This window comes from Danio rerio, chromosome 14, assembly GCF_052040795.2.
Source record: "Danio rerio strain M-AB ecotype USA chromosome 14, GRCz13ab, whole genome shotgun sequence".
In the NCBI taxonomy this organism is placed as follows: Eukaryota; Metazoa; Chordata; class Actinopteri; order Cypriniformes; family Danionidae; genus Danio; species Danio rerio.
The window spans coordinates 55,924,013-55,946,500 of NC_141034.1; the positions used below are offsets into that span (position 1 = coordinate 55,924,013).

Sequence of the window (22,488 nt, forward strand, 5' to 3'; positions counted from 1 at the left end):
TCGTGCTGCTGCGTTCTGAAGCAGCTGAAGAGGTTTGATAGAGTTAGCTGGAAGCCCGGCGTGTAGAGAGTTGCAGTAATCAAGTCTGGAGAGAACAAGAGCTTGAACAAGCCTCTTCTTGCTGTGAGGTGACAGTGCTTACCACTGAGCCATCGTGGTTTTGTTCAAATGCACCAAAATATACCACCTATATTCACTAAGAAATGAATAAATGTTTGAATAATTATCTCATTTATGCTGAGCACTGTGTAAATATAGTGGAGTCATGTTTTAATATGTTGTCTGTACTCGTCCTCCGGTGTGTGATTTGTGCACTGCTGTTTTAATGGGCTCTTTTTTTCTGTTGTGTTTCTCTCTGCAGACTATGAAAAGATGTTTGGTACCAAGTGCCACGGCTGTGACTTTAAGATTGATGCGGGCGACCGTTTCCTGGAGGCGCTGGGCTACAGCTGGCACGACACTTGCTTCGTCTGTGCTGTAAGTCATGTTGATGCATTAGGAGCCGCCGCACAACTCCAGCGCTAAACTTTCTGCACAACACAACACACGCAGTCCCCGAGCCACTGTCAACACACACCTTTCTCTGCCAGTTCATACTGTGAGGCTTTCAAAAACAATACAGTCATTTTGAACTATTTTACAAACACCAAACTTTTTAATTATAATATTCATTTATTTTTTTTCAGCTTAGTCGAGTATTTGTCAGGGGTCGCCACAGTGGAATGAACCACCAATTGTTCTGGTATTTGTTTATGCAGCGGATGGCCTTCCAGCTGCAACTCAGTACTGGAAAATAATTATTATGTAATATTTAATAATAATAATAACAACTATAATAATAATTATATACACAATTATGCTGTCAAACTTGTATAAACGCAACATCACACGAGTAGCAGTGTGATATGGCTGTATATTGGCAGTGGTGGGGGCACTAAAGTACGACGCACGCCTCCCTCCAGTGCCGATATACAGCAATATCGCACTGCTATTCGCGTGATATTGCTCATATATATATATATATATATATATATATATATATATATATATATATATATATATATATATATATATATATATATATATATATATATATATATATATATATATATATATATGTATGTATTTATGTATATATATATATATATATATATATATATATATATATATATATGTATTTATGTATATGTATGTGTGTGTGTGTGTGTGTGTATAAATATATATATATATATATATATATATATATATATATATATATATATATATATATATATTTATTCCCAAAAAATTTGATGTGTCAAATGACCCTCCTCCTATTGAAAAAAACAAAAATTGGATCCAAGATGGCTGACTTCATAATGGCCATCATGGTCACCACCCATCTTGAATAGTTTGACTCCTCACATATACTAATGTGCCACAAACAGGACGTTGATATCACCAACCATTCCCATTTTATTAAGGTGTATCCATCCAATGGTCCACCCTGTACATGCAAATAGCACTGGAACACACAATGGAAATGTTCTTAAGGGGACCCTAAACTTGATGGACCCGGCTTTGATTTATTTAGGCTGCGTCCGAAACCGCCTTCTACTCAGTAGGTACTGCATTTGAATTTAAACGTACTACTCGGCCGTTTAAAAAGTACTCTCTATATGGTATGAATGTGAAAAGTATGAATGGAGTTCGGACGTACTACATCCGTCATTTTGTCATGGTCACGTGACCTACCTGCGTCAGTTGCGTCGCCTCACTTCCCTTCATGAATTCTCTCACAGGGCATTATGGGATAGCGCAGCGTGCATGGGATGCGCACTTCAGAATCTCGCCGGAAGTAATCCGGGTATTTCTCGCCTACTGATTTTCGAATTCTATGAATTCGGACATACTACTTGGCTCGCATACTGATTTTAGTGTACTGAATAGTATGGAAGTATGCGGTTTCAGACACAGCCTTATTGTGCCTTGACTATTGCTGCGTGCAGTTGTAGATGATTTTTAAAAGGTGAGTTTTAGTTTGTTTTAACATCCTGACTACACCATTTCCTTATCTTCATTCATTCATTCATTTTCCTTCGGCTTAGTTCCTTTTGTATCAGGGTCACCACAGCGGAATGAACCGCCAACAATTCCAGCATATGTTTTATGCAGAGCGGATGCCCTTCCAGCCATTCACACAAACTACAGCCAATTTAGTTTATCCAATTCCCCCATAGCTCATGTTTTTGGACTGTTGGGGAAACCGAAGCACCCTGAGGAAACCCATGCCAACACGGGACAACATGCAAACTCCACACAGAATGCCAACTGACCCAACCGGGACTCAAACCAGCAACCTGTGAGGCCAAAGTGCTAACCACTGAGCCACCGTGTCACCCCATTCCCTTGTCTTCTGTATATTATCAACCTCAATAACCATAACCTGAAGAGCCGGTTCTGTCACATTTATGGGTCCCCTTGAAAGATTTCCGCTGTGTTTCTCTGTTATTTGCATGCATTGTGAGAAATTGCTGCGCGTAATCGTAATGTGTTTGCGTTGTGAGGATTTGCAGCACGTGTGCTGTCAAAACAACGAAGATCTTTTCTTAATTGCTGCTGTTTCCTGTAACTGCACGCATTTTCTGCGATTGCATGGTCTTAAGCTCTCTCTCAGCTCTCTACATTTATAGTCATTACCACACCAAGTCTCTCCATGTTGACAGAAGTGTCTGTTGTGTTTGTGATCTCCTCAGATCTGTCAGATTAATCTGGAGGGAAAGACGTTTTACTCGAAGAAGGACAAGCCACTGTGTAAAAGCCATGCGTTCTCCCCGCTGTGAAAACTCCAGCGGCTGGCTGACTGATGGAGGGATGGATGGAGGGATATTTCTGCAGCGTTTACTCAGTATGTGTCACTCAGAACTGCTCCCAGATCAGTGTTAGCTGTTAGCATGCCAGTCATTCAGCTGGAGGAACAGCTTATGAACTCTTATAAGCAGCAGATGACACAATGGTGAAGCAGGAGTGAGTGTTTTAGCTGCGCCTGCACTTAGACAACATTTGTGCTTATTTCTGGTTTATTTTAAGATTCGTCATGAGTGAATCTCACAAAAACAAAAAGCTCTCTTTATATTGGATAAGGAAAATTCCTTTGGCGTATTTTGGGACTTGCTTTCCATGGTGGTTGAGCCCGTCTTTGATTTTTAGTGTCTTTTGTAATTCATGAATTGATCAAATTGTAATTTTATGTCATGATGGTGTTGGCTTGCATTGCAAAATAAAATAATATTAAATAAAAAAAATACTAATTAAATAAATAAACAATTAAATAAAATAGATTGAATAGATTAAATAAATGAGTAAATATTGTTTTCATCATAATAAACTAAATATTGCAACACAGAGTTTATTGTGTTAATAATAAAAATTATGCATAAAAAAGGGAAAAATTGTGAAAATGTTAGTTTTTTTTTTAATAACATGACCAGGAATGAAGAAACGCTGTAATATATGTATTTTATATGGTTTGTCGTTAATAAAAATAGTCATGTTAACCTTAACACTTTACAATAAGGTTAATTCATTAATGCTACTTAATATATTTATTAACATGAACTAACAATAAACAATACATTTATTACAGTGTTTAATCATCTTTGTTAACATTAATGAAAATAAAGTCGCTTTTTGTTCGTTGTTAACTCTCATTACATTAAGTACAACAATGCATTACTAAATGTTCAGGTGTAGTTAATGAATATTGTTGATTATTACATTATATGCATAATTGTTGTGAAGTATGACTTTTATTTTTAATAGAATGAACACCTGTTTGCATCAAAAATAATGTTTTAAGTCATTTAAACAGTAACACAAATTTAATTATATAATTATATAATTTCTAGAATAATACTACACAGATGATTCTACTTTTATCTTTTGATTTGGAATGAAATGTGCTTGTTTTAGTCTTTTGTGAGATTCACTCGTCTCAGATCTACAGTCCAGTCTGGAATTATTCATTCCCCGGGCGCACTCTGACTTTATAATCAAGTTTATTTGGTTTTTAATTAAATATAAATAAAAGCTGAGAAATATGTTTGGTAACACTTTAGAATACCGATCCATTAGTTCATGTATTTACTGACAATAACAAACAGTTACTAATACATTTATTACGGGATTAATTCATCTTTGTTAATGTTGTTTAGAGTGTTCATGTGAGTTAATGCAATAACTAATGGACCGTTATTATAAAGTGTTTTTCCACAGTGATGCCTCTTGTGCATCATATTCTTATCTTTTGGAAGACGCCTGTGTCATTTCTGGTAAAAAAGCAACACTGGTTCTGGTTGAATAAAAGTAACTTTAAGTCAGATTTTGCAGGAGTTTGAGTCATTTTGGTCTTTATATATTGATCCCAAAACTTGTGTTTGAAATGTGTAACACTGCATTAAAATGTGACTGTACCATGAATCTACAATCCATTCACTGAATCAGTCCTGCTCTGATCTCTTTTCCTCCCTTTTTTCTTTTCTTTTTCTTCTTTTCATTTTTTTCCTTTTTTCTTTTTTCCAATTTTTTTCCGTTTCTTTTTGTCTTTTTTCTTTTTTATTCTTTTTCTTTTTTTCTTTTTTCTTTTTCTTCTTTTTCTTTTTTCTTTAAAATTTTTTCTTTTTCTATTTCTATTCTTATTCTTCTTCTTTTTTCAGCTTTTTCTTTTTTCATTTTTCTTTTTATTCTTTTTCTTTTTTCTTTTCATTTTATCTTTTTCTTTTTATTCTTTTTCTTTTCTTTTCTTTATTCTTTTCTTTTTCCTTTTTTCTACTTTTTCTTTTTATTCTTTTCCTTTTTCCTTTTTATTCATTTTCTTTTTTCTTTTTCTTTTCTTTTTTCTTTTTATTCTTTTATTTCTTTTTTTCTTTTTCTGTTTCTTTTCTTTTTCCTTTTGTTTCTTTTTCTTCTACTTTTTCTTTTTATTCATTTTCTGTTCCTTTTTTTCCTTTATTTTTTCTTTTCTTTTTTTTTTTCTTTTTTCAGTTTTCGTTTTCTTTTTTCCTTTTCTTGTTATTTTTCTTTTTCCTTTTCCCTATTGGTCACACTTTATTTTGATGGTCTGTTTGGTGAATTTAAGTTACATTGCATCAACAAGCCAAATAATTCCCATTAGATTATAAGTAGACTGTTAGGTTGGGGGGTTTGAGTTAGTGTAAGTTGACATGGACCCACAAAGTTACTTATAGTCAGTTAAATAACTGTTGAAGGAGCAGAATCAGCAGATATTAAGCAGACAGTCTACTAATACTCAAATGAACCATCAAAATTAAGAGCCACCTTTTTTGTTATTATTTTCTTATAATTTTTTATATAATTTCTTTTTCTTTTTCTCCCTTTTCCCTTTCCTGTTTTCAGTTTTTGTATTTCTTTTTCTTCTGTTTTTTTTTATTTTCTTGTTTTTTTCTTTCATCATTTTTTTCTTTTATTTTCCTTTTCTTGTTTTTTTCTTTTCATATTCTTCTTTTTTCTTTATTCTTTTTATTCTTTTCGCCTTTTTCTCTTCTTCTTCTTCTCCTCCTTCTCCTTCTCCTCCTCCTCTGCCGGTATCTTAAAGTGCTCCTCAATCCTCCAGACGCTGTTCAGCTCTAGTTTTCCGCTCGGCCTGATTTGCAGTGCAGTGCCGGGGTACTTAAGGTAATGTCCAACCACAGAGGAATAAAAGGCCCCTGGCAGCTCCGCTCTAATCCATTAGCACTGATTGCATGCATTTCATCCTGAGCCGAGCGCTGGACTGGACATGCATTCAATGCTAAACACGCCACATTCATCTGCACTAATCAGACAGCTGCTCTAATTAAGGACAAACTGCTGGTGCAAATGTGTGTGTGTGTGTGTTTGTGTTCTGTCTTATTTAAAGCCCTTTCTGTTTGCTCGAACGTATTTGATTGTGGATTGCATTAATATGTGCATAGCCTTATGTGGGCCAGTGTTCAACACTTCTTATCGCAGTCAGAGGAAACTCAACACTCCAGTATCCTGCTCTTAGGAAGAGAGAGATTATATATAGATGTATGTGAGGTAACCGCTCCATTTTTGTACTTGTTTTTTGTATTGATGATGTGTTCTGTATCAACTATCAAGTGCCTTTTTTATAGCTTTGCTGTCTTTAACTATTGTGTGTCAAACTGCTGTATTCTTGTGCATTTTCTCCAGTTTTTGTATGTCAGATGAGAAATTGCGCTGGAGACATTTAGTCAATAAATCACCTGCAGTCTCTGCAGTCCATTGATTTTCTGCATGTTTCTGGACTTCAATTAAAACGCTCGATGTTGTGCATTTCACTTGCATATAACAGTTTGATATGCAGCACTTTTTGAGACACAATTGAGTTTTAATTAAAGCTCATACAGTATGGTGATAAGATATGTGGGAGGGGAAATGTATGAATGTTTTTGCATTCGTTTCCAGCCACAGTATTAAAGGTGCAGTAAGTAAATGCTATCCTTTAGCACAGTAGTTCTCAAACCTTTCTCACCAAGTACCACCATAATGACCAGTGTTGAAATACAGTAGTGTAGCAGGCTTAATTAAGCAGCTACAGCACTGCACGGTTAAAAAAACAGGCAGATTAATTACTATTATTAAGAATATGTATTAATTCAATTCTGCTTTATTTGTATAGCGCTTTTACAATGTAGATTGTATCCAAGCTGCTTCAGATAGAAGATCACAGTAAATTGAAAACAGTGTTGTTCAGTTTTCTGTGTTGAAGTTCAGTTTAAATCAGTTCAGTGTGGTTAATATTCACCACTGAGAGTCCAAACACTGAAGAGCAAATCCATCGATGCGCAGCTCTACAGATCCCGAACCATGCAAGCCAGTGGCGACAGTGGCGAGGAAAAAACTTCACCTATTGGCGAAAGTGAAGAATTAGAGAACCCAGGCTCGGTTGGGCTCGACCATTTCTCCACCGGCCAATCGTCTTGTGCAGAGCTGCAGTCTAGGCGCTGGAGGCTGGAGAATGCTGGACGTCAGCGAAGACTCGTCTGTCCCTGGAGCGTCAGAGGAATCAGTCTCATGCTCTCCACTCCTTCATGACCACCGCAGTAGCTGCTCAGGATACGGCCTGGTCCAGAATTATGGAAACCTTGGGATATTATTGTCAGCCAATTTAAACATTATAAATAGTTTGAACATTAACTGTGTTTGAGGACAAAAACAAAGCAAAAAACTTCTTCGTTTAAATAAGAATGTGCTCTCAAAAGTTAATTAAAAATGGTAAAAAGTTAAAAGAAAACTGCTGTACTTGTAAATTATTAATGTGTAGTAGCCTATTTATCAAAACTTGAAAACGTTCCTTGCTTGGACCTTATAAATATATGCTATGTTATATATATATATATGTATATATATATGTATATATATATATATATATATATATATATATATATATATATATATATATATATATATGTGTGTATATATATACACACACACACACACACACACACACACACACACACACACACACACACACACACACACACACACGAGTGATTAACTGCATACTGTGCTTGACCAATTCATGTGTGGTGTCTCTGTGATTTGGTGCCAATGAGATCACTTTTTACGTCCTTTGCAAGGTGACCAATCCTGTCAGAAATGACGAGAGTGAAGCGCTAAAAAACAAAGGAGAAACCGCAGAGAAAAACAGCAGAATCAGCAACAAACTGCCATGTTTAACTATTATCATCACCTTCTGGACTATTATGAACTCAGAATGATGGAGTTACTCTCTAACAGAGCTTACATGTGCTGCTGAAGATTACAGACACCGATGAGAGGTTTGCCATGACTGTGGGCTCTATGGTGGTGTTGTTTATGAACCTAAATAAGGACTAAATGTCTGTTGTGTGTAGTTTATCTGTAATTGGTAACATATCAGAGACTGTAATGGTCTGTATATGTTTATATATATATATATATATATATATATATATGTATATGTTTATATATATATATATATATATATATATATATATATATATATATATATAAAAATACTCATTTATTTATTTATTTTATATAACTGCAGACGTTACAGTAGGCTATCATTGATCTGCACTAACAATCAAATCATAATAATATATAATGCCAATAATAATAATGCCAAATTAGTCGGACTACTTGTTCTTCTGCCTGCTAAGTCATGTGCGCAATATGGCACTATACAACTGTGCAGATCACTCTATCTAGTCACTCAGTCCGCTGGCCTGGCACATGCGAAGTTTTATACGGAGCTACTTCACTTCCATAAACTCAAACGATGCAGTTTGTCGCACATGTAACAAAACAGTGAGCTAATACCACAAACCTAATCAAACATCTACTTAGATAACACAATATGACAACGTCATGACTAGGCGGTCAGAAGAGGAGGAAAGGAGAGGTACAGGTGCTGCTAGGGTGAGACAGACATCGCTTTCAGAGTCCTTAGGAGCAGCAGGCACCATCCAGGTACAGAGGGAGAAAATGGGGCGACATGGATGTATTAAGGCTGATTTATACTTCTGCATCAAACGCACGCGTATGCTACGGCGCAGCCCACGCGTCGACGCATAGCCCTATGCCTTGGCCGTCGTCGTCGATGACGTGCACCTCTCAAAAAAATGTAACTACACATCGCAACGACGCATAGAGCAAGCTCTGTGATTGGTTGGCTTGATATCACTGATGAGTCTGGGCAGGACCGAGAGTCGCGCGAGCCTGATGGAGCGATTGTTTACAAGTGTGGAGTCCCGTGAAGGAGCTCCGGATGGAAAGTTTTGTTTTGTGTTTACCTCATAGTTAAAGTTGTTGCACGTCCGCCAGTTCCTGCCTCAAAAAGAGCGAGTTTGAGCCACTTGTACATTCAGGAAGTGTTCAGAAAAAACAAAACATCAGCGAAGAAACTCGACACAGAGGAACATAAACACCTCACTGCCAACTAGTGTTTCGGAATTGTTAATGCAGACCAACAGAGACAGCGCGCAGAAGTATAAATGCACAGCTACGTGAGTTGCATGTGCCGTGGGTTACGCCGGTCACTTGACGCAGAAGAATAAACCAGATAATCGATAAAACAACGAAAAAATGTTCAAAACACTTTCATGGGAACCAGATTAACATGCCACTAAATGTAGAGGTGTGAACGTGTTATGTTCAGGCAGGCGTTTTAAGATATACATGCTCAGATGCTGTCAATAAATATGTAGGTTTTTTGTATGATAATTCCTCATCAATAAACAAACAAGTATAACCCGTAGTAAGGCTCGTATTCAGTATAAAGTGACACTTTTAAGTACACTACTTCTTACTTTAATTTTCCAAACAGTCATTTTTGGGCAATATCGGATCGGTATCACCGGTTCCCGTCTTCATTTTACTTAGTATCGGATAGGATAGGAAATCAGTGGTATCGCACGTCACTAGTCTTCAATCAAATGGGCTGATGTTCAAAAACTGTCCCGGGCAAAAACCCTGTCCCAGTCCGCTATGGAATCAGATAAGACTCAAAAGTAATTCATGCAAAATACACAATGTACACATGTATAGCCAAATTCATGTGCATAAAATCAAATTCATTCATCAAATTCATCAAATACGTGCGTAAAATATTTATTTATATTCACAAAAAAACTTCACGTGCACAAAACAAAAATAGATTTTCATAAAATACGTTTCACAAATGCAAAACATCATTTGCAAATGCGTAAGAGTGTACAAAAGTTTTGAATGTTTAAAACTTGCGAGACTGAATTCCTGAATGAGAACTCAGGATGAATTCTCCTGAATTCTCAGGATGCAAATCCTCTTTCACGTAAGACTCCCCCTGGGTACGTGTGTGTATGTAGTTTTGAGACTGTCCTGCCAGAGGCAGGGCAACTCGTACCTTTCAGCCAATCAGATGAGAGCTGTAGTCGATGACACCAACTCTGCGCTCCATTTGTGCAGACTGTTTATCTCCAGCATGGCGAACGGAGAAAGCAGCTGTCGCACTTTTTTTCATTTATTTATTTGACTGTAGCCTGACTCTTTTTATTCATTATTTTGTCGCAGCTCCGCTCTTCTTATTTATTGTCTCGCAGCCTCATGAGTAAAATGTAGCCTGTAGGGTAATGATGAGGATTAACTATCATTCTGGCCATATAAGCATAAAAGTGCTAGTGTGGTCCAGCGGTCAGCACATTGCGTTACAACGCCGTCAAATTCCATTTTTATTTTTAAAGGGGGGGTCTACAATGTAATTTTAAGGCTTGGTTGTGTTTATAAGATGCAAAGCAATGTGTGCTTATGTTTCACTTAAAGAAAATTGCGTTATTTTTTCATATATCTCACTTTGATTATACTCAGCTACTCAGCTACATGAAAATGACTGATATATTTCCTTGTTCCTCTGAAAGGCCCGCCCTTAAGTGACTCTGATTGGTCATCGTCATAATGTCCTGCTATTCGCGGATCGGCTCCACGTCACACCTGTAAAATCACGCACTTTTCTGCTGTGTAAACAATCAGTCAACCTCCTGCCTGCTCTAAAATAACATCTGACAAGTGTCTGTGTAACGGAGTTGAAGAGTGAAAATGGGGTGTGGCTCCTTTAAGAGTTTGCCATTGTGTGTGCGGTGTGAATGTTGTCTGCGTCTGTGTGTGTGAATGTGTGAACTTTCTGTAACAAGCGCATGTGCGCGGGACTTTCTTTTTTTATTTTCTGTAATATATCATGAAAGAAGAATAACGCACAAGATGTGGGATGAGACCTGTGTGAGCCTTGATTTATTATTCTGCTGCGACCACGAGTCAGGTAAGCTAACCTGTATTTTTTTTTAACTCTATGCATTACACGACGCCTTTCACATGTATCCGCAATATGCAGGTGTAAGTAATATAAATCATCCACATGTCTTTTGCGACTTCATATTCTGAGATATGAAACACATGGAAAAGCTGCCTAAAGACAATCAATGCAGTGGCGCGCACACACATAAGAGACACGAACGTGCTGGTGGAGTGTGTGTGTGTGTGTGTGTGTGTGTTTACAGCAGTTTGACTGATAAATATGAATTTGTAGCTCAATCGTTTGCCCGCAAAGCAGCATTTCCCATTGTGTACATCGTTGCTACAGCATACCGTTAACGCTAGACACTGAACATGTCATGATCAATTTAAACTAATAAAATCACTCACAGGTTGTAGCTCAGAGCTTCTGCTTTGAGGAGATTTTAGCCGAATCCAGCACTGAACTGGAGAGATTCTGGAGCTGTTTTGTCAAATCATGCTTGCTGTGTGTTTTATAATTCTCTGGAACATAATTAATATTGAACTGTGAGCACTTCTGTGTTTGTGTCGTGTCCTTTGGAAGCCCAAATACAGAAACAGACAAAGCTCTGTGGAAACAGCCGAGTTTAGACGCATTTTTAGCTTCATCTCTGCTATACCGTTACAGCGCCTCTGGCCACGGCCCTTAACTGCGCAGTAAACAAACCTGTGTGATCTCACAGGGGGCGGAAGTATTTTTTGTAGTCCCCAAAATTCGTTCATTGTAAGCTTTGCTAAGCTATCTCTGTAAAAACCAAGGTCTCCCTTTGCACTTTGAACTTAGAACTTTTGACACTCAGAGATGTTGTTTATGTTCACACAGCTACATTATACATCAACTACAGTTTAAAATATGAGATCGTAGTGGACCACCCCTTTAGGACATATAAAACTGTAAGGTTGTTAAACATTTGAAGTTCTGAAGCAGCTGTTTTCTTGAAAAAGACGTGATAGTGTCATTAGAAACTGAATTGGAAATGACCTTATTTTAATATAGTCAGTCGTGAACTGAGGTCGGCCGCTCACAAACTCCAGGGTTCTCATGTACGAAGACTTGCGTGGAAATCAAACTAAAACATTGCGTACGCACAAAGCTGTAAATGTGCGTACGCAGAAAAAAATTCAGATGTATGAAACACTGCGTACGCCGAATCTCACGCATATTCTTTTGTACATCTGAATGAACGTGAAACTGAGCGCAACATGCACGAGCACAAAACCCCTCCCTGCCTCCTCCCCTGTATGAATATGCTAATGACTCTACTTTGGCAAAACTCAACGAAAAAGCAAAGGCAAAAGCAAACAAAAAGAGAAACTTTGAACAGATTGTGAACTGGAGGTGCTGCTTTCGGAGGTAGACCGGAGAAAAGCGGTGTTATTTGCAAGTTTGTTCTCCGGAATTAACAACAAAAGAAAAAAATATAGTGGGAAAGTTTAGCTGATACGGTTAACACAGTTGGGTCTGAACATCGCACTGAGTGAATTAAACAGAAATAGTGTGATTTATAGGTGTAAAATGTTGCAGGACGCTTAACAGTCTCAGTGGTGCACCTCGTAAGACGCATATCAACATGTTTTGACACGTTCGAGAATGAACTCGGTTCGAATCCAGCGTCTGATGAACTCTTTCTTTTTTTCCCCGCTACATATCAGATTTTGCCAACTATTTATCACGAGAAAGACAAGTAAGAATCATTAATAAGTTCATATCAATAAGCATCATATTTTATTTGCACATTTATTGAATGGAAATGTTTCTGATTCACGCATGCAAATTCATCTTCAGATAGTGTCTTTATAGCAGTGTGTGTGCAGTAGATCGCTCAGATTACATTGGGAAAACAGGCGACCGCTGCAAATTGTGCTTTAATGTTTAGCTGGTCAAATGTATGGTATGGAAACCTTATATACCTGCTAGATGAACCCGTCTCATACAGCTGCCATTGCAAGGCTCAGACACTTTGTAGAGAGGAATTTAACACAACTGCCTCTAGGAGTCGCCAATGGAAATAAAACAGACACGCACAAAAAATGTGCGTATGCCAGCCAAGAAGCTGGCGTGGAGCTGCGCACATTCCCACGTTCAGTTCATCGTTAGTAAATCCAAACGTGAGCGATTCTGAGCATGAAACCAGGCGTACGCAAAGTTTTTGTGCGTACGCAGCGTTGATACATGAGGCCCCAGATCTGTAAATGTAAAATAGAAATTCACACCAAAAAGCACTCGACTCATCTCTTAACAATATATAATTTATTTACATCCATTTTAGGCTCAATTACTATACATACCTTTTCTGAAATTTCATAGAGAGATATATATACATAAGGCCAAGTAAATACTTGAAAGCACTTAGAAACGAATTTCCAAAATTCTACCCACAAATCCATATCCTTGTCCAAAAAGTAGAGGAAACCGTCAGCAGGCGAGGGCTTCCTGTTATCACAAAATCATCATCGACGACAATTTACATTGACAGAGAGAATCCAAATCAAAAGTAACTTTAGCAAAGTAAAAGAAGAATCGTCATCATCATCATCATAATCATAATAATAGAAAAGAATTGTACAATTGCATAAGCGCTGTGGCATGTAATAAATACAGCATTTTGACTTGCAGAAAGGCAAGGAACATTAAGAATTAAGAAATCCAATCCAAGAACATTCACAGGTACACAATTCTACGGTTTTGAGTCGGAAAAGAAACTCGGTGGAAAGAAACGTCACTCACACATTCGTTTACACACACGACAGCAATGCATGAGGCTGACAGAATGTACATCTGCGCTCCATTTGTGTTTAGAAGCGCAGAACCACGGCTGTTGGGATGATGCCAATATTCACGTTAGTTTCCACTGAACTGTTTGTTGACCTGAGTGTTAGGAATTTGACGGTTTTGTTTTTGCACCCAATCCTCGTCTGAAATACGTCAGTAGAGTTTCCAGGGGCCTCATTTATAGCATGTTGCGCACACACCTATGCTAATGTAGTTTCTAGATTATTCAGAGACTTCAGAAAATGCAAATGTGCACACGCACAAAAAAAATGTCCAGATGTGACATTTTGGCTGCATTTACACGGCAGATCTTGACAGTCAATTCCGATTTTGTGAGTGTCTCAGATTTTTTTTTTGATGACCTGCTTACATCATCTTTTAATAGAGACTCGTATCCAATCGTCTGCATTTACACAGCACACGACAAAGGCGCAATGACCAGGAAAAAAAGAGCAGGCACTGACTGACAGCTGATAAAAATGTGCATGCTGCAAGGAGTTGCAGGGTCGGATCTTTCTATAACATCAGAAAGATCCGACCCTTCCTATCTGAACATGCAGCTCAACGCCTTGTTCAAGCTCTTGTTCTCTCCAAATTGGATTACTGCAACTCTCTACTAGTCGGGCTTCCAGCTAACTCTATCAAACCTCTTCATCTGCTTCAGAACGCAGCAGCACGAGTGGTCTTTAATGAACCTAAAAGAGCACATGTCACTCCGCTGCTCATCCGTTTGCACTGGCTGCCAGTTGCTGCTCGCATCAAATTCAAAGCTCTGATGTTTGCTTATACAAAGCGACTTCTGGCTTTGCTCCTTCTTATCTGCACTCACTTCTGCAGATGTATGTGCCCTCCAGAAACTTGCGTTCTGTGAATGAACGTCGCCTCATGGTTCCATCCCAAAGAGGGAAGAAATCACTTTCGCTCACGCTCGTGATCAATCTGCCCAGTTGGTGGAATGAACTCCCTAACTGCATCAGAACAGCAGAGTCACTCGCTGTCTTCAAGAAACCACTAAAAACTCAACTATTTAGTCTCCACTTCACTTCCTAATCTGCAACTGCCTCTCTGGATATACCACTAACTGTACTCAAAAAAAAAAAAGTACTAATACTTTCCTTTTTAGACTCTACAGACCTGAAACTTGCCTACAGCTCTTATTCATTGTTACTCTAATAGTTGTGTAAGTTGCTTCCTTGTCCTCATTTGTAAGCGCTTTGGATAAAAGCATCTGCTAATTGACTAAATGTAAATGTAAATGATAATTAAAGAGAGCTCTTTTCTCTATTCCTGTATGTAATCTGTTCGCAGCTTCTGACAAGCTGTTTTACTATAGTTCATGACAGAAAGCTTCTCATTTGTCCATTTTGTTTTAATATATAGGCTTATTTAAACCTTTAGGCATCTTAATGTAAAGTCCATGGCGTGATTTATGCATGTGATGTAGCTATGTAGTTTTATATTGGTTACGTGGCGGACATTACGCTCTCTCGCTCTCGTTAACATGCTTATACCTGTGCTATATGACAAAGTAAAAGCTGTTTAAGTCCTCGTGTATGAGATTTAAGGTTTAGGAAGTCTGTTCTGAAATGAAAGTGTCAGACTTGACGTTGTTCGCTACGGTTTTTAATTGACAGGTGAAAAACCGATCTACCTGCTTACACTGCAGACACGAGGGCACAGATCCGATTCATAAAGGATAAATTTCCACATATGAACAAGGCCTGAATCTGATTTGAGTAAATCGGAGTCCATGTGATTTGTTCATGCTTACATGTACACGGGCCATATCCCATCTGTGCCACATGACGGGAGAAAACAATCAGAATTGAGTCACTTGAACAGCGCAGTGTGAATGCGGCCTAAAAAATAGGAACTTATCTGGAGCTGGACTGCCAACTAAACAAATCCTAATTAATATCATAAAAAAACTGCACAAAAATAAATTTGCAAGTTTGAAACGGAGCTCCAGATGGTGGATGTTTATTTTAAATCTGATTTATTTTTAATTTAAATGATTTACTCATGCATAAAATCTACAATAAATCAAGACATCGCAAATTATCTTGTGAAATACAACAACCTGTAGCCTACAGAATAGAAGTAACACACTCTCAACCTTGGGTTATTAAAGGTCGGTTTAATCTGGCAAAAACTCTCCTTAATCTGACTAATCCTGCACTATTAATCTCTGCATATCTGTTGAGTTGGATGTTTTAATAGATGCAGGACTTTGCAACATGATAAAATGTGTGACCTGCTCAGACGTTGACGTGGCAGTATTTTTCTTTTCTTTATTTATAAATGTTGCCACTGGTCTACACACACTAATGCTGGGTTCGGACCAGACATGAAGCGCTGCATCACTCAGAGTTCATCGCTGTTAGTTTGTTTATTTTCTTAGTTTTTTCTCCTTGTGTGTGTATTTATTTATTTGTTTGCAGGGTCCCCGCGGGGTCTTAAAGTATTAAAAAGTCTTAAATTAAAAAATCGAAATTTATGGCTTTAAAAGGTCTTAAATTTGCTGTTCTAGGTCTTAAATATTTTTGCACAGGTCTTATTTTTGCGATGTCCATGTAACGCTACATCTAATGCTCATTTAAATTATTTTTGTTGTTGTTGCTAGGTTTTTGGGGTGTTGTAGTTCATTATTTCACAAGTCCAATTGTAATTTGCGGTATTACAACTACAAAAAAGTCAACTTGCAATAGCCAATCAGCTTTCTGTTTTTAAACTCCGTGCGCGCAGCGAATGTGAAGTCATCGCTTTGTTTGCGGAAGTTCGGTTTGAGTGCACGCGACATGATTTCGGCTGGCAGAGTATGCCGTTATTTCACTGACAAATGTCGCAAGTGCAGTTTTATAAGTCGGGAGCATTGTAATGCGAGAGAGCGAAATTTAAATAACTTTATTTTACCCCTAATTTTGTGCTTTTACATTTTCTCTCGCGTGTTTTTGATATTGCGATATAGGTCTTAAATTTAATAATTAATGGTCTTAAAAAGGTCTTAAAAGGTCTTAAATTTGACATTATGATATCTGCAGAAACCCTGGTTTTGCTCATTCAAATAGACGTGACTGCAGTGAATTCTGCATTTGAGACTAACGCGTAACATTCTGTGTCATTCGCGGCGTGATAATTCCCCTTTTTCATGCATTTGCTTTGACTTGTGCAAAAACTGAATTCTGCGTTTGGTGTGAACCCAGAATAATATCATATCTGAGTGTACACACATTTTATAAATATGAATGCCATGGCTTTAAGCGTACATATGTTGATGCAGGTTCACACAAAATGCAAAGCACTGAGTCACTTGCTCTAGTTTACTCACAGGATGTTTTTCTCCTTTACTTGTCCATTCACAGCAAATGCATTGCACGTTTTGTGTTATTCATCCATTATAATTTCCTCTATGCATTTGAGTTGACTTTGTATGTAACTTAAAAAAACATGAAAACAACAATTTTGTGTTTGTTGTGAACCCAAAATCAAATCAAACCTGAGTCTATGCACTTGTTATAAATGCTTTTTTTTGTATAAATATGTGTTACCATGGCTTTATTTCAAGAGTTTACACTTAGCTGATGATTGATAATAAAGTTAGTTTGGCGTGCTGTCCCGGGAGAGAGCCCTGAGCTTATAAGATCCTCGAGCCCTGGGCTCCCTCCTGTTGCAAGGCGAGAGGGGAGTTTGAGCTCAGGTAGATCTCGATGACTCCCCCTCTTGCTTGTTGTAGCTAAGTGTCAGACATGGATGCTGAAAGGTGTACTCAGAGTTTAGCTAAAGTATTTGGATTAATTGTTTAGAGTGCTTGTTTTTGAACTGTGGGAGGAAACCGGAGGACCCGGGGAAAACCCACGCGACCACGGGGAGAACGAGCAAACTCTGCACAGAAATGCCGTCTGGTTTGGAAAGGAATTAAACCAGGGGCATTCTTGCTGTGAGGCAACAGCGCTAATCGCTGGCCACCGTGACGCCCGTTTGAAAGGAGGGAAAGTAGGGTTTGGTGGGGGGGGGTTTCTTCAAGATGAAGATATTGAAATGAGAATAGTCTGGTTATTTATAGAGAGTTAAAGATTGTCTGATAGGATAATCAGTCATTAGCTAAAGTTGGAACAGCTGCGAACAATCATAAGCACGTGCTCCTCTCGAAATTTGTTTATAAATAAACTTCACTTAAACTTTTCATTTGATTTCAAATATTTGAACTTTACCAGTAAATGTGATTGACTGCAAATTCTGCTCATTCACAGCAAATGTGTAGCACATTCTGTCATTTGTGCCGCACCATTATAATTTACCTTGATTCTTGCATTTGCATTGACTTGGTTTGTAACTTGCAAGAAAAATTCTCTTAATTCCTTGTTGTTTGTGAACTCAGAATAAGATCAAATCTAAGAGTGCACACTCTTAATAATTTTTTTATTTTTATTTATTTTTTTTAATAGTTTTTCTCAGTGGCTTTGGTGCATTTCTCACTACACCATTTACATTTGCACAACAGTTCATGCATTTCTCAAAACAATTAGTCATTTGTGCACATCCTAGTAGCAATTTCTCATTCTTTTCAACAAATTGCAAATGCTTTTGGACATGCATCAACTGCTTTCATACAACTCTCTGCTGTTTATAGCATTATCATTTGCTTCTGTCATGTCAGTCAAAATGAACTAAACTTGTAAATGCTGAATAGTCATACCCTATAAAACTAATAGTCCTCGTTTCTTTACTAGAGTCATTACATACAAAAATGTTGAACTTGTTGTCAAAATCTGTCAAACAAATTTTATAAAACAAATTAAAATCTTTATTTTTCTGAAAATGTCTTCTAAATTGAACAGTTTCATGAATGATTTACAGACCTGTGTATGTTGTAGATTCAGTTACAATATGTACCGCAATATTGTGTACAGTTGTGCACAGCTCTGCCTAAAGGGAGTGTATGTTTGTTGTATATAAGGGTGTGTTTATTCTTCTGCACAATGCTGTGAGTAAATTAGGATTGCAAAGAACAAATGCAGTAAAAATGTGAAACATACATATTCAGTGTCTTGTACTCAGATAACTCACTAAATGCAGTGATGTCTAACTTTGCTGTAGTTTTCAAATGGCTGTGCAAATAGTATATAGTGCTGCCTTGAGCATTTTCAGGTGTCATCAAAATCTGACTTTTTAGCATTGAAAAAATGTCCAGAGTAAAGTGTCATGATGAAAACATGACTAAGCCATTTGACTATCTTGTTCATAATCAATGGTGTCAGGACTTTTCATTTTGATGACACTGACACTTTGACTGACATCAATACTTGCTTTTGAGGAATGAACTATCCATTTTGAGCATGTGACGCGCTTTTGCAGGTTATCAGCTTGGTTTTGCAGTTTGCACTAATTGTTTTGAGAAATGTATTAACTGTTGTGCAAATGTAAATAGTGTAGTGAGAAACGCACCAAAGCGACTGAGAAAAACTGTATAAATACAAATGCTGCCATAGATTTAAGCTATCATGCTATTGCTTGGTACAAACCAAATGTGGAGCACTGCATTACTTGCTCTAGTTTACCCACAGGATGTTTTTCTCCTTGCCTGAACTTTTTGATGGAGTTCAGATATTTGAACTTGCACAGTAGATGCAATTGAGGAAAATTCTATTTATTAACAGCAAGTGTGTTGCACATTCTGCATCATTCGTCCCGTGCCATTATAATTTGCCAGTATTCATGCATTTGCATTGACTTTGTGTGCAACTGATCTGCATTTCATGTTTGTTGTGAACCCAGAATAAGATCAAATCTAGAGCGTACACACTCGGTGTAAATGTTTTTTGCCATTAATTTAATCAAACACTCTATTGCTTGCTACATACCAAATGCGTAACTCTGCATCACTTGTTCTAGTTTGCTCATGGGATGTTTTTATCCTTGTCTGATTTTTTCGCTTGAGTTCAAATAGTTCAGGTTGACATGATTGACAAATTGTTCATTCATGTTGATCATTGGTTCTGCGCAATGATAATTTGACTTTATTCATGCACTTGCATTTACTTCATATGTAACGTAAAATCTTGACTTAAATTTGTGTTTGGTGAGAACCCAGAATAAATAAATTGTGAGTGTATGAACACTAAGGTCCCTATCATACACCCGGCGCAGTGTGGCGCAAGGCGTGGCGCAATAGTCTTTTGGTAGTTTCAGCTTGGCGCAAGAGTTGTTTGAGCGTTTTGCGCTACGCTGTTTAAATGGCAAATGCATTAGTGCTCATATGTGCACCCATATATAGGCGTTCTGGTCTTAAAAGGAAGGCGTTCTGAGGCGGACCGCTAGCGCGTTGCTATTTTTAGAAACTATAATAGATTTATCATTAGACCAAAACTAACCCGGTCTAAACTCCAGCGCAGAGTTGCGCCTCGCTTACACACTGCTTAATACACACAAGAGAGCAATAGGCAAATATCTTTACATATGAAAAAATTTAAATATTAAGGATATATATAGGATATAATAAGAATAGATATAGAATATAAATATAAAGGATTAAAATATTACAAAACATATTATTTTCTAGCCTACATAAATATGAAAAATCACTGCTTTCATGTCTTCTACATCTCGGGAGGCTTTTTCAGTTTATTCATAACAATTTGCTTTTGTATAATGTTATTATTATTAGCAGTATTATTTATTATATCCATATTTATATTTGTTTTATTAAAAACAAGCTTAGATTTGTCCACCTGTCAGGTTTTAGACCATATGGGGCATGGCAGGTGTATTTGGAAATAACTCAGTATTTTGAGCACACTTGGTTATTATTGTTCATTTATTTGTTTGCTGGAAATTAGAACTGAATTTAGAAATAGTTTTGAAACTAATATTTGCGCTTAACAAACAAAAGTATTTATTTATAGACTAACTGATGTCTGCGCGTAAAGGTTTCCCTATCCAAGAGCGAAAGTGATCCATTATCTCTCATTCTCACGCAGCAGATGCCCTGTTTAACTGTTTTCTGTTAAAAAAAAAAAAAAAACTGTTTGCTTGTGAAATGCTCAGTTTTTCCACTTAGACTGACTTTGCGTCCTGTAAATAGCGAAAGCGCTCTTGGCGCGACGCAGCTGGCTCTTAAAGGGAATGGGAGACGAGACTCTAATTGGTTTATTCTCAAAACACACCTATAACTCATTAAGAAAATAAACTCAACCCTTTTAGACCATGCGCCATGGCGCAAGGCAGATTTCCTGTCCTAAATTAGCCAAAATGCGTTTGTGCCCTGCTTTTGCGCTCTGCACATGGACCGTCAAAATAGAGCCCTATAAGTTTTTTAAATAAATATGTTGCTATGTTTTTGGTGTGTACCAAGCATTTGCATGTGTACATTTAAACAGACCACTGTGTCACTTGCTCTAGTTTACCCGGGGGATGTTTTTTTTCTTGAACCGTAGATGTGATTGAGACAAATTCTGTCCCTTCATGCAGCAAATGCATCCTGCACCACACTATGTTAATTTACCTCTATTTTGTATATAACTTAAGTCTGTTTGGTGTAAACAAAATAAGATCAAATCTGAGCATAGGCACACTATAAATGAGACCCCTGGTGTGTGTTTTCTCATGAAAGTGAAGAATCTGATTAAACCAACAGCCTCGAGACGGAACGAAACGGCGGTGGCGGAAACAGTCTAAACCTCAAACACTGCAGAAAGAATGAAGTCAGTGCTATATAACCAATGAACAGTAGGCAAACACTTCACAGGTTATACTTGGACAAATGTTACGTCAGTTGTCTTTTTTTGGCTTGTTATTAAAATATCATTTACAATTACTTTACAAAGTGCTGTATTAAATATTTAAACTGTTTTACCAGTGAAATGCTCAACATGAACGTCAGCACAATGACAAAGAAACGCACGCTAAATCAAACTGGCATAGATGTGAAAGAAATGCTCCAGATGGCTCTTACACTTTGGTTGCGCAGTGACGCGTCACATGAAAAGTACTTTATCTACAAGACTTCCAAACTATGATCAACGCAAACCACCTTAAGCAAACATACGATACAAAATGCATGAAAAAAAACAACGCAATTTTGGCCTTTATCGTGAGTTCAGTCAGCTTGAGTGAAGCAGGCCGGTGTTTCCCACTTCATGTGGAGCCTGAATCCTCCAGTCAGACGCAGCCGGTCAGCTTCTCCTCCGTTTGGGATGAAATACTCTCACATTCATGAACTTAAATAATCGGACAATCTTCAGACTGTGTAATGCACATTCATGGCGCCAAACGCAGGACTGAGACGTGAAAAAACACAGGAGTTTACAAAAATACAACTGCTGAGTGTGTGTGTGGGGATTTCTTGGATGTAGGGGTGTGCGATGTTCACCAAAATCACCAATTCTGATTATATATAACTATGTTGTACTAACTGTTTTTCTGGGCTAGTTCAAGACTGTCATGAGTAAATAGATAAATACGACACTAAAACTACCAGTAGGGGGTGCGAGTCCCTGTTTTAATGAGTGATTCACTGAATCAGTCATTCAAATGTTTCGTTCAAAACAGCTGATTCATTCAGATCTGAAGACACTTTTTAAATAGTTTTCATTGTCAGTTTAATAATAACTCTTGCGTTTCTTTAACAACATTTTATTCATTTGTTTTCTCCTGCACTTGCTCTATTTTAGTTTTTATTCACATCTATATTCTGATGGTTTTCATAATTGCATATGTTCCAACCCAGGCTCCTTCTGAAAACTGACCCCTGTATACATTTCTGGAGAGCACCAAATATGACCCAGGAGCTACGCTATTATGCAGTTTTCGCGAATCCACCAGAGGGCGCTGTGTACAGTTTTTCAGAGCTCAAGTTTCTCTCATGAGTGCCATCCACGCCTGCT

At 37.6% G+C, this 22,488-nt stretch overlaps 3 protein-coding genes across 5 annotated transcripts in view; 2 read left to right on the top strand and 1 right to left on the bottom strand.

The window, feature by feature from the left end:
• pdlim7 (PDZ and LIM domain 7) overlaps positions 1 to 4,358 on the top strand; it is a 114,408-nt gene extending 110,050 nt beyond the window's left edge. The window contains 2 exon segments of the mRNA NM_200840.2: positions 362 to 477; positions 2,736 to 4,358. Of these exon segments, the coding sequence (NP_957134.2) occupies positions 362 to 477; positions 2,736 to 2,822 (203 nt within the window). The 3' untranslated portion in view covers positions 2,823 to 4,358.
• The window catches only part of rnf44 (ring finger protein 44), a 325,815-nt gene that overhangs the window by 236,698 nt on the left and 66,629 nt on the right, over positions 1 to 22,488 (top strand). The window lies entirely within an intron of this gene.
• The window catches only part of unc5a (unc-5 netrin receptor A), a 716,311-nt gene that overhangs the window by 137,365 nt on the left and 556,458 nt on the right, over positions 1 to 22,488 (bottom strand). The window lies entirely within an intron of this gene.